Source organism: Chanodichthys erythropterus, chromosome 17, assembly GCF_024489055.1.
Source record: "Chanodichthys erythropterus isolate Z2021 chromosome 17, ASM2448905v1, whole genome shotgun sequence".
Classification (NCBI taxonomy): Eukaryota; Metazoa; Chordata; class Actinopteri; order Cypriniformes; family Xenocyprididae; genus Chanodichthys; species Chanodichthys erythropterus.
Window position 1 is genome coordinate 24,814,871 of NC_090237.1, and position 17,085 is coordinate 24,831,955.

At 35.2% G+C, this 17,085-nt stretch overlaps 1 protein-coding gene across 1 annotated transcript in view; it reads right to left on the reverse strand.

Moving 5' to 3' along the window:
* nbeab (neurobeachin b) overlaps nt 1–17,085 on the reverse strand; it is a 377,709-nt gene that overhangs the window by 275,746 nt on the left and 84,878 nt on the right. The window contains exon 2 of the mRNA XM_067364674.1: nt 3,919–4,150. Coding sequence (XP_067220775.1) covers nt 3,919–4,150 — 232 coding nt within the window. The remainder of the gene's footprint in view (nt 1–3,918; nt 4,151–17,085) is intronic.

A 17,085-nucleotide genomic window follows, 5' to 3' on the forward strand; every position in this document is an offset into this window, starting at 1 on the left:
AAGGGACTTTGACAAAAGTCAGCAACCACCGAGCAAATACATAGAGTAGCATTATAACATAACTTTCAACACACTCAAACCTATTGTTAGTATGTTGCGTTACTCCACCATTTTAATTCATCAAAAAACTGACCTGTATAAGTAGTAATTCAGCATTTGTGGCTATTTTGTTAGAATTAAATAAAATAATGTGAATGTAAGTGACCAAACAAAACTGTAACAAAATGCAAAGTTCAAAAGGGAAGGAGGAGGCAGATGTTAAACGTAACTTTATTTGTAAAATAAACAAACAATAAAACGGAAGGAGCGGCAGCTGCCAACTGTGGCATATAAGCATAATATAAACAGCAATGTAAAATGCCCTAGGCTCTCGGCCCTGTCCTGCTTCCTTACCACAGTAATGTTAAAAAAACTTTAATACATTAGCTCATCCATGAACATGATTTCTGCCTGAGTCCCATCGTATTGCTCTCCATCAGCTGTGGAGGTGAAGGCTTGTTTTTAACCCTTTGGAGTCTGAGGCTGATTTGGGGCCTGGAGAAGTTTTGACATGCCCTGACATTTGTGCTTTTTTCAGTTGTTCATAAACATATTAATGACACAAGTATCATTACACTGTATTCAGTACAAACTAGGCTACCATAATATGTGAGGAACATGTATGTACATGTTTGTATTTTTGAAGGAATAATGTTTATGCGTGGTTATTGAAAAAACAAAAAAAATAAGTCACTGAAATAAGGCCAAAAAAAGTATATTAAATCTTTGTTCATAAGACTTCTGGGTATTGGAGGTTGTAGACTAGAGTTTTTGCTTCAGAATTATGTAAAAAATTATGCTGCCTACTCCTTCATATAAAACAATATATTGATTTAGTTTTTGTAAGACACTTTCTGTCAAGAAACACAGTATGCGTGGAGGCGTGAATCATCATGAATAATGGGTTATTTACACCCTTGAAGACAAAAGAATCACATAATAAGGACCTGAAATGACTTGCATATTAATGAGGCCCTTCAGTCAGGTAGGCTGTGAAAAAACCCTCTGTAATCATGTCTCAGCTCATCATAAACAGCAATATTGTGAAATATTATTACAATTTAAAATAATGGTATTCCATTATATACGGTAAAAATATATTGTATTTCTGTGATGCAAAGTGTCTGAACAATTATGTTACCTCTATGGCATTTCATATAGGCTTTTAGCTTAAAAGCATGCACATTTGGAGAAATATTGATGGATTCTTATATGTTTATGTCAATTTTTTATACAGAGGAGTAATATTTATTCAATATTTATTGTCATCACAATGAGTGCTGGATTCTGTGTTTTCAATTCATACTTGCAGCCGGAGGGTGCTCTGTGCACCTTTAGTCCACAAATTCATATAAAGAAAAAAAGGAACCAGGAACAAACGGCATGTCTTCTAGAGATCGCTAACCATGGCTTTAACATCCAGATAAACACTTTTCAAGACACTACACGATTGAGACAATGCATACAAGTATTGACTCTGAATTTGCATCTGAATAGTGCTGGCTCCGTGGGCGTGGCCGCATTAGCGGATAATGAGCTGAATCACGGACTTCTGACATGGCTCTCTTTTCATACAGATTACATAAAGAATGTTTGTTTTCGATTTGACTTGCACGATTTAAAACCTGACATTTCAACATTTCTTTAGACATAAGTGTCATTTTTTTGTCATTAGTATGCATAAGTTACAGTTCATTTTCTGAGAACTATCAGATTGGACTTCGTTCAGAGGGAGACGAGAGATCACACATCATGTTAGTTTTCTTTATTTTACAAAAAGCACAACATTGTGTTTTTACTCTGAGTGTACACAAATCAAAGAAGACATTCTATAGTTTCAATTGATATATTACTTATGTAGAAATGACAGATTATTTTAAGTCTGTTTTGCTGCAATGTGAAAAAAATCCTGCAAAACATGCCAGCGACCTCTAGAGCGAAACTTACATACTGTGCCTTTAAATTAAACAGATTGATTGAATGGACTGTACATACCAGGGAGTCAGACTTTTGAATGTCTAGCTCTTCCTTAATAAAATGTCCCAGGTTAAATACAGATTAAAGTCAACATTAAACAGCATTTGTAACAAATCCATAAAAATGACATATTTTAGAGCAAAACTGGATATTAAAGTAGAAAAAGTTGGAACACTACAATTGTAGTGCACTGCAAAATAGAATTGTTGGTTTAACTTAAAAAGTAAGTTACCTGGTTGCATTCAAATTTTGAGTTCACTGAAATTAAAAATCTGAGTTAATAAAATGAAGGCGATTGATTTAATCAACAGAAACTCAAAATATTTGAGTTTTGAGTTATCTGAACCACATTAATTATCTAAGTTGATTTGACAAAAGAAAAATGTTGTGATAACAAATCATGAAAATAATTTTTTACAGTGCGTTGGCTCCTCAAACTGTTGGTCAAACCTCAAAACTCCGCCCCGCCTCTATCTTGAATGAAGTGTCGCACATATTTTGGAGCATCTCTGCTTGTTTGCAATGCAAGGCAAATAAAGAACTAGCTAGCTGTTTTTTTTTTTTTCTCCATTTCCTGAAAAGTAGTGGTTATGGACATACAGGGTTTCTGTTCTGAAAGGAAATATATAAAATGCATACATATATGCCATTTACGAATGAATAAGAATGTTTTTTATTTATTCTGTCTGTAATTTATGGGCACCATCTTTCTCTGTCTGCATACATTAAATGCTATTTTTTCACAATGTGCAGTTCATGTATTTATATTTTTTTAAGCACCACATCAACACATTTATGAAGGTAATGTGACACTGAAAATCAGAGTAATGGATGTTGAAAATTAAGCTTTGCCATCAAAGGTATAAAAAACCCTACAGTTGACTTTCGTTTCAAGTTAAACAACAACTACTAAGAGGACAACATGAGAATTTATGCTAATTAATGCCATTTTACGCATTAATTTTGAGTTTTGACAAGACTGCTGCTAAAACCTTCCATGAGGCAATTCACAGCCTCTGCTTCTTAAAAGATTCTGATTGTGAAAAATGCCATTTATGCAGACAGAGGAAGATGCTGGCCATGAATTATAGACGGAATGAATCAAAAAACATTCTTTTTCATTCATAAACGGCAACTAAAATTGAATATTGCTCTAAACTGCCACTCAATCTCATTACGAGAGGGTGCAACTAATGAGATTTTTCTCTTGGTTCCTCTTCTGCATATGATGCTGAATAAATTGCAGTTTAATCCACATTTCTTTCACTCACAGCAATTTGCACCGCTCTCATATGTCTAAAAAAATATAAATCCACAAGACATTGCCCATATCTTGCATGTGCTGTTCAAAGCAGATTTAAGAGTGTTATCTTTGACCTTTTATCCAAAAATAAATAAATAAAGTCGAGGCCAATGATGATCACCATGCTTGTGTGTGGTATGGAAACATTTTTACTGCTTCTTTTGGAGTGACACAGGAAAATGTTCAACTTATAAATAAATAGCTGCCCTAAAAACTTGTGTCATTAATTACTCACAAGTGTGTCCAAAATGTGATATTTTGAAGAGTATTAAATGACAGTTAATAATGACCACAGTTGTTGAGCTCCAAAAATAACAAAACACCATCAAAGTAGTTCATATAACTCAAGCACTACTTTAAGTCTTCGGGAGCTAGATAAAATGGTTCTCTTTCGAGGAACGGACAGAAATTTAAGTACTTTTTTCAGTGATAATCTGCAAAATTGCCCTTCTCAAAAACATAAGCATGACGGTTCTGACTGTATTGTTGCACGTCTTTCATTTCAGAGCTGAACCGTTTATAGAGCTTCAGGAAGACAGAAAGAAATGGGTTTTACAAGAGGTCAATTCTAACTCTGGGGTCACGTCGAGCCCACTCACCTGCGATCATGTCATCCACTGAGCTCATTTTGAGCAATAGCCTTTGAATGAGGCCAACCTCAGTGCTGGTCTGCAGGTTTCGGACACTCTTGCGCAGGATGGCGGTGAACATGCTCCAGATTTCCGCCTGGCACGTGACTTCACAGTGTTCCAGCAGCTCCAACATGCAGATGATGGCCTCAGCATCCTGGATGATGAAGTTCATCTCCAGGTCAAACTCGCCACCAACCAGCTGGAGCAGAAGGGAGGGTTAAAAATAAGGAGAAGAGAAAGAAACAGAAGGGGAAAAAACAATAAGTAACAACAAAGTGTGCTTTTTATAGTAAAGCTTTCGGTGTCTGTTTGACGTCAGACAAACAAAAATGAAAGAATTGTGACAACAAAGAGCTTAAGGGTACACTATGTAACTTTTGGCCCTTTAGTTATTAAATAACAAAATGCATTTTGCAGAAGAACATGGTTTTGGCTGTGCTTCAATCAAAGATTCTTGCACCAAAGACTGTGCTAATGAATATGAGCCTGCAAAAGAGATTATGCTTTACAATGAATTCTGTTAGAGAGTTTATCTGTTCATTAAAATACCTTAATCACATGTTGAGCAATAAAAACGGCATCTCTGCGTCGCTTTTACATTTCAAATCCCAAAAAGCCAAGCCAATGTTGATTCTTGTTTTATTACAAGCTCTATCATGTCCTCTTTCGCCAACATACGGGTGATTCCCCAGTAGTTCGAGATTTAGCTACTTCAAGTCAACCTTTCTCACTCATTGTGACAACTAACCTATGAAGCTGAAGCAATTTTTCTCTATTTACAGATATAACAAGACACACACGGGTGAGCGATATATGTGCACAATTTTGCGAAAAAAAAAAAAGAAAAGAAAAAAAAACATCCCAAAAGGTCTAAAATATAAAGACTTAAAATAGGCTTACCATAGTGAATAAGGGTAAGACAAAAACACGAAAAAAGATTGATTATGTATGTAACTTTGAACAAATAGAGTTACATAGGCTTTCATAAAGCAGATGTTTCAACAACAAAATCCTTCCAGTCCTCTTCCGGTCATAACAATCAACATTAGGGAATTATAAACAGCAATCAATAATTGTGTTCCAAGGACTAAGCAAGCATGAAATTGAAGATTTCAAGACTTGTCTTGGGCACATGGGAAGACTTCAGGCAGATTCTTCAGAGAGCAGCGATGCACACATGTGGAAAATAGACCCCTGCTTCTTGTGGCTTATTTTACAACATTATCCAGAGTCGACAATTCAGTCTAACTTGTTGGGAATTCTTGTTGGCAGGCGGGAATGAACTCTTGTCGCACCTCAGATCCCTTAGATATTTGGTTCTCAACAAAAATACACTAAATTCAAAAAATAAAAGGGCAACAACCATGAAACCTTTAAAATTCAAGAACTATTTACAAACCAAAATTGTCAATGTTCTAAGTACTGAAATAAAACCAGCTCAGATCCACTACTTTAAACGAGCTAGCTATGTAATTGTCCTGCTGCTTTGATTTGACTGACAGAATCCTGTCTACTGTATTTATTTCTGAACCGAACAGCTGTTGGGCGTCATGACAACCTCACATTATTTTTGCAGCCTTTATTTGAGGAGTGGTTTTCATGAATGTGTTAAAGCTGTACTCTCTAATGGACCGAAACAGCATGACGAGAAGCAGTGGAGGAAGCGATAAACAGTGTCTCATCTCTGGAAAAAATGACAGGCGTTTCATTTATGAAAACGTCCATCAGTCTTTTTTCTCAGCCTTTTATAACATCCTAATGTGTGCAATGACTGACAGTAAAGAAGACAGCAGCAACAATTATAGAGCACAGCATGTTAAATCAATTATAATAGTAAAAAAGACACGTTAAACATGCATATGATAAAAAGAAACCTCCAACAAACACTTTAAAAGGACCAAATTGTGAAATGTATCCAGCAGACGACACACACAAACTTCTGCTATCTACTGTAAAACGATAAAGCATATGAGCATTTATTCACTAAAAAACAATAGAACAAGGTCCTGCTTTAATGCCAGACTAAATGCATCATTATGACAGGAAGGTATGCAGCATCTGTCTGCTTCCTACAAAACTAATTAGTATGACGAGTGAACAGGAAAAAAAAAAAAAAAAGTTTCTCTGAAGTCTCAGCTGAAAACACATCTGGCCCCAAAGCTGAACCCTGAGGCACACCAATAACAGCTTTGCTTATTTAAAAGTTTTATGCTGAGGGGATTTAAAAAAGCTTTAAAAAAAAAATGGTTAAAAACAAAAAACTGGAAAGTTAGTCAAAAAATCCCTTTTTGAAGCTCTCGCCAAATCTATATACTGGGTTTGATTTTAGGACACACATTTAATGATAAAAAGGTTACTTTATGTGACCACTTACTTAATTTATGTTATATATACAAAGAAGATTGACATGAAATACACTGCACATCAATCTAGAAATGATCACAAATTTAGCCCAGTCTGTTTTGATCAAACTTAATTTGCATTCCAATTTGCAATTAACAATGTCCCACAATCATTTGACCAATCGGCAGTCTCACTGCTCTAATAAGACTTGCATAGATTTATTTCTGTTTTAAAGAAAAGTCAGTGAAGTGTAACAGCATATCAGTGAGACACTAGAGATTTTTATTCCTACATTACACAGAATTGTAGTCACAGAATCAAGTACAGAATCATAAAAACTAATTTGTTTTTAATGGCTAAAATCAATCTTCTGAAAGAGTAAAACATATCCACTGCAGCATGGCTTTTCTTTTAAAAAATGGATATTTCCTTCCTGCTAGTGTGTGCGCTACATGTTGAGTTGAAGACGGTTGTTTTGTCTAACACTAGCCAAGAAGTGTACATTTTTTGTCTAATTACATTGACTATAAGACTAATGATAGCATTAACCCAAACATAACATTCTTAAACTAACACTGTAGTTCTTGTTTTCTGTTATCACTAAGCTGTGAAACATTCAACATCTTCACTTTTTTAATAAGTTATAACCAGTGTAAAAGTATTGGCAGACAGGGCCTGCCCGTTCCACACAGCCTCTCCTTTAATCACAGAGCTCGTCCCACTCTAAAGTGAGGTGTTTAATTGCATGCTCAAATCCCAGAAGTAATTTGCATCCATTGTGCGACAAGAGGTAAATAGAGGCACAAAATCAAAGATTAGATACTCGTGGTAAAAGAAAGCGCTCCCTCTCAGGCCAAGCAGGAATCACTCACAGTGAACAGTTAATCTTTGCTAATTTGCATTGAAATTACCGATTGAGAGTCACTACAGCTCCAAACACTCAACTAAAATGTCTGGACACTAATTGAAATATTTGAATGAAACAACCATTTATTTGCTATAAGTGCAAATATTAGGGTCATTAGTGCTTGAACTACATTTGTCCTCAAATGAGAACCCAAATCTTTACATTTAAAGGTGCCATAGAACATATTTTTAAAAGATGTAATATAAGTCTAAGGTGTCCCCCGAATGTGTCTGTGAAGTTTCAGCTCAAAATACCCCATAGATTTTTTTTAATTAATTTTTTTAACTGCCTATTTTGAGGCATCATTAAATTTGAGCCGATTTAGGCTGCGGCCCCTTTAAATGCTCACACTCCCTGCCCACTGAGCTCGCGCTTGCCTTAAACAGTGCATAAACAAAGTTTACACAGCTAATATAACCCTCAAAATGGATTTTTACAAAGTGTTCGTCATGCAGCATGTCTAATCGTGTAAGTACAGTATTTATTTGGATGTTTACATTGATTCTGAATGAGTTTGATAGTGCTCTAACACTAAAAATATCATGATATCAATGATCATGTCAGTTATTATTGCTATTATTGTCGCTATTGTTCTTGCTTGTTTACCTAGTCTGATGATTCAGCTGTGCACAGATCCAGACGTCCTGCCCTTGTCTAATGCTTGAACATGAGCTGGCATATGCAAATATTGGGGGTGTACATATTAATGATCCCGACTGTTACATAACAGTCGGTGTTATGTTGAGATTCGCCTGTTCATCGGAGGTCTTTTAAACAAATGAGATTTATATAAGAAGGAGGAAACAATGGAGTTTGAGACTCACTGTATGTCATTTCCATGTACTGAACTCTTGTTATTTAACTATGACAAGATAAATTTCATTTTTAATTCTAGGGCACCTTTAAAGGTAGGGTTTTTTTTTTTTTTACACTGCCTGAATGTCTCTCCACACCCTGATAGCAATCAATAATATAAGTGGTCTAAATATTAAAACATATCTTCTGTGTAAGCCTCATGACCAAAAATGTTCCAATCATTGCATTCGGTTCAGTGTTCTACCTGCCTGTGTATTTCCAAACCTCCGCGTACCCACTGTAGACAGACAGTTACAGAGCACCACAAACAAACAGCAGCTGCCTTTTACAGTTCCTCCTCAACCAAAACAATGACCTTATGCTGCTTTCACGTCATAACCATAATAAAAGATGGCAACCCGTGACGTCCTACCCAGAGCTGTTCACGTCCTCAGCCTCGGATTTATGTGTTTCTATGTCAACACAATCAACGCCGAAATTAATCTGCAGCAGTCAGGTGCTACAAGTAAAAGCTCTGTAAGTTGTTTACGTTCATTATTATTGTAATGTGCTTTGAGACATGAGGTAATTTTGTCTCTCATCTCGTGACACTTTGCAGACTTTGCTGTGTCCATTGTGTTTTGGAGGAGGCGTGGCTTTGAAGCGGCTCTGAATGGAGTGTGGGATCTTATGCTTTCAAAGCTAGCTTGCTATTGCTAGCCTCTCCAAAATTGCTTACCCTACCTTTAAGTAGGGCTGGGACGATACATTGATTCTCAATTTTATACAATGAATCTGGATCGATCCTGATATGTTCTCTGTCTAATCGATTCTGAGCTTAGTTTTAACAGCAGATGGCGATCTAGGCTAGTTTTTAGCCACACGGTCTCAAACGCTCACAAAGAAGACTGCTGGACAGTACTCGTAAATCATGTAAGTGGTTAAATATACTTTCACCTTGGCTCAGAATGCTTTTATGATGCAAGATTTCAATAATTTGCAACTTTATGAATGATTATTTAAGGTTTAAGTGGTGTGTGTAAAGGAATTGTACAAATGTTTCTAAAGCACATAGTGCCATCTGCTGTTTTAAAACTAAGCTCAGAATCGATTCAAGAGAGACTCACGATGCATCAGAAAATATCAGAAACGCTCCAGATTCTTCGTATTGATTAATGAAAATTATTTCATACTGGTCAAAAAGTTATATACGAATAATTACGAATTTTTAAAGCATTTGAAAGAAGTCTCTTATGTTCACCAAGACTGGATTTATTTAATCAAAAATATAGTAAAAATAATAATATTGTGAAATATTATTACAATTTAAATTAACTGTCTATTTTTAATACACTTTAATTGTAATTTATTCATGTGATGATGGCAAAGCTGAATTTTCAGCATCATTACTCCAGTTTTCAGTGTCACATGATCCTTCAAAAATCATTCTAATATGCTGGTGTACTGCTCAAGAAACATTTATTATTACTATCAATATTGAAAACAACTGCTTAATATTTTTGTGAATGTTTTTTTTTTTTTTTTTTCAGGATTCTTTGATGAATAGTAAGTTCAAAGCGGGTGTGTCTCATTCGTCCTGAAAAGTGAAGCCACGGGCTCTTTGATCGCCCCCTGGAGGCTGGATGCAGTACAGGTCATAAACCCCGCCCTCTCAATGCAGTCAAATGAGACTTCAATGAAAACTTATGAAAACTTGTGTATAATTTTTATAGTCTATTTAAAATACATGAATGATGACGCAGTCGTCTGGGCGGAAGTTTGATATCGCGACTCCGCCTCCGTATTGCGCAACGTGTCAGCGCCCATTCATCAGCCCATTTTGGCTTCAGTTCAATACAATGGAAGGAAGCGGCGTCACGGCGTCCATCTTTTTTTACAGTCTATGGTTCAAAGGGATAGAAATACAAATATTTTATAACATACAGTAAATATAAAGTATATAAATGTCTTTACTGTCACTTTGGATTAATTTAATGCCATACTTGCTGTATATAAGTATCGATATCTTTCAAAAATATATTTTACAATTCCACCCAATGTAGATGGTCACATAGGAAATTGATAACTCTTGAAAAAGGTACCTTAAACACAATGTCAGCTGGAAATGTTAGTTTTTTGGTCCCATTTCTCTCTGAAAAATAGCTAGGAATGGAAGTAGATATAAGAACTGCTCAATCTAGAATCCGCTGATTTGGCACTCAAAGCAAAATGAAGTGGGGCAGAGAAAGGTAATTAAACATTATGGTCAAAGCGGACATTTATGAGTCAACATTTGAGTTTTATGAGCTTTGCTTAAACGATCACACTTTTTAGAAAGCTCATTTAAAGGCCACATTGGTACAGGGAGGTGGACTTGAGATACTGTATAATCTTAGTGCACATTTGGTAAATGCTGAATTAATGGCCACATAAAGTGCAACCAAGGCTGTCATAGTGAAATGTAAGGATAAAATATAGATGACTTAGGAAAAATGACTGACCCAATAATGGCAGTGCTTTGAAAATGCTTGAAATTGGGTTCATTTTAAGCCAGCCATATATTAATTTTTAAACAATAGTTAGGTTAAATAAAACTGTTTGTCCATTTTTTTTTTTAACCCAGTATTTTTTAAAGTGCAGTTGCCGTGACAACATACCCAGACACTTCAAAGTAGCATTTGGCACGGTGAAAAAATTAAAATGGCATGCAAATCATGCACTGGCTCAAAAACATGTATTTGCAAACATGCAGTATGTCATTTAAAGTCTACACACTGTCTTCTGATAGTTAGGCTTCCAGACTCAACAGAAGTTGTAGAGCTTTTGCTGATAGCATCGCAAGCATAACCTGTCTCTAAACTGATAAGATAGGAAACGTTTAACTTTGCATGAAGAATTTTATTTGCAGATTAAACTTGATTTTTTTTTTCTTTTTTTTCTTTTTTTCTTGAAGCTTGTGAAATATCTGTAATTATACATCGTGGAAATTCATCAACAAAATATATAATCATTTTACTACTTGAATGTATTTGTATTGTTTATGCTAACAGAATCAGTTAGAATTTTTGTAATTAACTAATTTGTCAATTATTTTTTAATATGTGGCATCTGTGGATAATTACCAGCTCTTATTCACAAATTATTCTAATTCAACCTCATGTCATATTTATATTGTTTTCTCTATGGTAGGGATAATTCTATACTCTAAACTATATCCAACACAGTTATAAAGACTTCAGCTTCTGAAGAGCCCCAACAAATCCTTCACTTCAAACTGCTGGCATTCCTTCTCTGGATAAAGTTAAGCATAGTGCTTCCTGCTTTCCTATTTCAGAGAAAATACCTTGCAGAGAAAATACCTCGCAGTGTTTAGGGTCACTGTAATCATAAGATTCTAGATCTAATGTCAAAGAAACAGGAAAATGACAAAAGACAAAGGACTGCAATTGGAAGCAGTGACAGTACAGATGATAAAAGACTTGGGGTATGTTTACACAACAACAGTGTGATGAAAACGGAAAAGGTTTTCCTTTGCGTTTTTCATGTACAGATATCAATTTTGTCAGAATGATCCCTGTCCACACGTATCCATGAAAACAACTGAAAGCGCTGTGTTATGCTGCCAGGCCAGTAGTTGGCGATGTAAAGAAACACTATGCGCCTGTTGAACACGCAATATTCATGCACTTGACGTCACTGTTTTCACAAATTCATGTTTTTGTACCGGAAAACGTTTTCAGGCCACCAAAATGTTATTGCCGTGTAAATGAACAGCCAAAGCACATAAAAAGTTTTTAGTTGAAATATGTGTCGTTTAAACGGCCCCTGAATTGGCTGATTTAAACTAAATAAAAATTAAAAACCAAACATTAGAATACTTTAAATTTACTCGAACGTTTGAGGTCGGTAAGCTTTTCAAATGTTTTTGATAGAAGTCTCTTATGCTCACCAAGGCCGAATTTATTTGATCAAAACTACAATTAAAAACAGAAATATTATGGAATATTATTACAATTTGAAATAACTTTTTTTTTTATTATTATTTCATTTTAATATATTTAAAAAAATATATGTATTCCTGTGATGTCAAAGCTGAATTTTCAGCATCATTCACCAGTCAACAGTGTCACATGATCCTTGAGAAATCATTTTAATATGCTGATTTAATGCTCAAGAAACATGTTGTATTATTATCAATGTTGAAAATAGTTTTGTTTTGCCATTTTGTAGAACCTGTGATACATTTTTTCACGATTCTTTGATGAATAGAAAGTTCAAAAGTTCATTAATAGAATCTTTTGTAACTACATAAATGTCTTTACTGTCACTTTTGATCAATTTAATGCATACTTAAAGAGTAAAATTCATTAAAAATTGTACTGACCCCAAACCTTTCGACATTTGCGTTTAAATTTGATTTTGTTCTCTGAACACAAAAGGAGAGTCAAGAATTTAATTGAAACATTTCTTACATTTCAAATAACTGTATAAATCGCCAACCACTGTCATTGTATGGACATTTCCTTTTGTTTTCCATTTCCTTTTGTTTAAGTGTCATGATTTTTAACCTATGACTTTAATTGTCACAGGAGCACTAAAAAATCATGAATGTGTTTAGCCTAAGCTGGAAAGTGAAAATGAATATCACGGCCTCAATTTATCTGCAAATGAATCAGCTGATATGCAATTTCACAGGCACAGTCAGCATTTGCACATCTATAAAGAACCATTAAAAATGACCACTATATTATAAAGATTGCCCATTAAGCAACACTAAGTATGTCAGTTCGGTAACCAATATTCATCTGCATGCATAATATATGAGCGACAGGTTCATGAAATGTTCATACGAGTTCATGACTGTTAACTTAACAGCTTTGACCATATAGCCTATGAAATGATCCACTCAAGAGCTGATATTCTCAAGCCTGGCAATGCAGACGTGACTGGAGCGAGGAGTTTATGATTAGCAAACACAACGATCAGAGGCGCTTTCTCCCGTAGGAGAGCAAAATCATAAATGAAACCTTTTTAATATTGTTTCAATAATGCTAAATTAAGAGCAAAATGGAGTCTCCTGAGTTTCAGAAGAGATCGTATTAATGTTTCAAAATGTGACAAGATACCAGAGTCTACAAACAAAAGTCAGTATCCATCATACTGTATGACCTGCGCTATTATATCAACATTAATTTTATACATCTATACTTTCTATGTCAGCAATATTATCTTAAAAACTGTATGTTTGTACATTTCTAACAGGGAATTTTAGTGTAAAATAAAAGAATCTGAAAAAAAAATTCAACCACTTTCTGACTAGTTGGGGTTAAGAGCTGCTCGGTTGCCATGGTTATGGGTAGCACAAATCAGACTTTAGCTATTTTTTCCCCACTGTACACTTTTATTGGCTATGAACACAATGAAATAAACAGTTCTGATGTCCTATTTACTGAGAGTTATGGTGTGAGAAGGAAGCAGGTAGCAATGGAGATCTCTCCAGGGAATTGCAGGTGCTCTATCTATTTTATCATGTATACATTTGTCAAGCAGGATTCCAGGAAGCTTGTGTCTTCGTCTGGTTTGAGGTGATAAAAAAGACAGCGCAAACAGTGCAGGCTGGTTGGATTTTTGCATGCCTGAAGCCACTGTTTGATCAAATCTGGTGCAGGAATAACTCTCCAGGAACAGTCAAACCTTACTAGTATGTTATCTAAAAGGCTGACATGCTGGTTCATGTCTTCAAATATGAAATAAATGCTTAAAAAAGAATATATTCAGCAGCATGCATCTGAGGTTGATGGAAATGTAATCCTGACTGCTTTTGTGTTGTGTACATTGTGATGCCTGTAAATTAAGCGGCTTTCAGAAATCGATTTGTGGGGAGGGTAAAAATGAACATTATTTTATGTTAAAATTAGGGTTGAGCGATAGGATATAGACTTGGCATCCTATAGAATATATAAATATAGTTTACCCAATAAAGTAACAGATATATAAATTACAAAATTAAAAAAGAAAAAGAATTGTAGAGATCACTACAGGGTAGCGCTGCAGTACTATGGGAAAATCATTATTGTTGATGATATTGCTCTTGATATTATAATGATTGTTAATGTCGATTTACAGAATACATAAAATAACGCTTTTGTGTGGGGAGAAATGGCACATCATATTCCTGACATGGTTATTTTGGAAGCATAAAATAGGGCTGGGTGATATGGCCAGTACAATTATCATAATAACATATTTCATATCAGTCAATATCGATTATTATCAGTATAAATGTCAAAACTTTATTTCTTTCAAGTTTAAAGGCAGATGTTTGCTCCTGAGTGAAAGTTGTAACCAATCAGTTAAATGTGGTTTTATCAAGCGTGCCGCACAAGTCCTGAAAAGTGAAGCCAAAGCGTGTCAATCGCCCCCAGGTGGCTGGTCCCGGTATAGGTCATAAACCCCATCCTCTACATGTAATTTAAAGGTGCCCTAGATTCAAAAATTTAATTTACCTCGGCATAGTTAAATAACAATAGTTCAGTACATGGAAATGACATACAGTGAGTCTCAAACTCCATTGTTTCCTCTTTCTTATATAAATCTAATTTGTTTAAAAGACCTCCGAAGAACAGGCGAATCTCAACATAACACTGACTGTTACGTAACAGTCGGGGTGTACGCCCCAAATATTTGCATATGCCAGCCCATGTTCCCAACATTATGAAAGGCATTAGACAAGGGCAGAACGTCTGGATGTGCACAGCTGAATCATCAGACTAGGTAAGCAAGCAAGAACAACAGCAAAAAATGGCAGATGGAGCAATAATAACTGACATGATCCATGATAACATGATATTTTTGTGATATTTGTAAATTGTTATGTTTCGCTAGCATGTTGCTAATGTACAGTTAAATGTGGTTAAAGTTACCATCGTTTCTTACTGTATTCATCCATTTTGAGGGTTATATTAGCTGTGTGAACTTTTTTTTATGTTGTTTAAGGCAAGTGCGAGCTCTTGGGGTGGGGAGCACCAGATTTAAAGGGCCACACACCCTGAATCGGCTCATTTCTATTTATGCCTCAAAATAGGCAGTTAAAAAAATGAATAAAAAAAAAATCGATGGGGTATTTTGAGCTGAAACTTCACAGACACATTCAGGGGACACCTTAGACTTTTATTACATTTTTTTTTTTTTTTTTTTTTTAAGTTCTAGGGCACCTTTAATGGGATGTGAGACAAACTAAATTAAATTACACTTCAATTTTTTATTTTTTTATTTTTTTCTAAGATGGTTTTTGTTATGTAGTTTTTATTACGCTGATGTAAGTTCAGGTGTTTGTTGTTTTAAATAAGTTTGGTTTTATTTAGTTATTTGATGCTATACAAACGGGGGTGTGACATCATGATTGACAGCTGTGATAAATAGCTTCTCTGAGTGAAGAAGTCACTGAGGCACCAAAAGACTTTTTTCGGGATTTTAGGGAGGAGATTGGAGTTTTAACTTTAATTTCTACATTTCCATAACTGTTTATTTCACACCGACACATAATGATTTGTTCAGCGGTAAACTGTACTAACCGATTCTGCAGGAGTGTGGGCGGGGCCTTGATAGCATATGGCTACACTTCTTGCGCAGAATCATGTCCCGAGTCCACTACTGTGCAGATATCAGTGCCATATTGGGACTCCTTTAAGACTCCTTTTTTTTCAAATCTCCCTCTGGCTCGTTCTGTCTCCACGACCGTCATATGCCCCCTAATGCTGATTGATTAGATGTTTGCTGTTGGTGTCGGCCTGACTAACTTTCAAACTGTGCAGTTGAAAAAATGGATACCCCACCTTAAATGTCTTTTAAATTACATGGTTCATATACTAGTATATAACTGAAGCTATAGGTTGTGAAATCAAGCATTTCTTGTTCTTACTGTTTTTTAGTTATCTTATGTACTAGCATAGCATACATCTACTCAATTAGCCTGCTAGCTTAGCTAAGGCTATATTATATTAGGTATGTTTTTTGCTTCCAATATCTGTTTCCAGTTTGTTTTATTATGCAATAAAGACATCACGATAACAACTTTTGATTAGCCATTACTGCCTGGGTCCTAAAGGAGATATTAGGGTGACCAAACGTCCTGTTTTCCCAGGACATGTTCTATTTTCATGTCCTGTCCTGGCCATCCTGGTTGTTGTTTTTTTATAAAGTGATGAAAATGTCCTTGTTTTCGTTGTTTTTTATTGGGCCATTAAATTTACCGGTGTTACAAGATTTTCGGTTTCCGAAGGCGGAGCATACATGAATATTAATGAGTTAATATTCATATGAGTCATTTTATGAAACAGGTGCCATTTGGGTCCGCAACATTTGATCAGATGCATAAGGCACAAAAAATGTCCCAAAGTCTGTTTCCAAAGATAAGAAAGCCCAAAGATATGAATTCAAGTGTTCTTTTTAACATGATGTATGATCAAATGTTTTTTGTTTTGAAGATTAGCATACTATTTTTAATAATTTTTCATTATTACATAGCCAATTTCACATGTCCGTATTAACCAACATGACATTTGCATCTAAATTATCACCAAATAAGTTGTATTTTTTTCAAACATATACTATTTTCAGGATTATTTGTGTGTCCCTGTTTACACAAAATATATCTATTCACAATAAACCTTATTTTTTTTGTAAATATTTTATGATTTGTGCGCGTCCCTCAGTTTGACTTACCACCCCGTCACACTAACTTGTTTTATCTATAAATAATGCACTGTTCCTTTAAATGACATCACAAAGCCTAAGTAACATCACTTGAGCCTTATAGCCACCAAGAACAAAAGCAGGCAATTTTTACATTGTTTATTTGTTGCTTTTTCATGTTAGGTGGGGCCCGTCAAGCTTAAACTACCACCCCGTCACGCAAAATAGATAGGGAAAACTGTTTTTTATTATTTTTTTTAACATTATTAATACAAAGAAAATTATATTTCAGATTGAATGCATGTATGCTAGTTGAGAAACTTGACCACATGGGAGATTTGCAGACATTTTGGGATGAAATTTACCACCCGTCACAAAAACGTGACGGGGTGGTA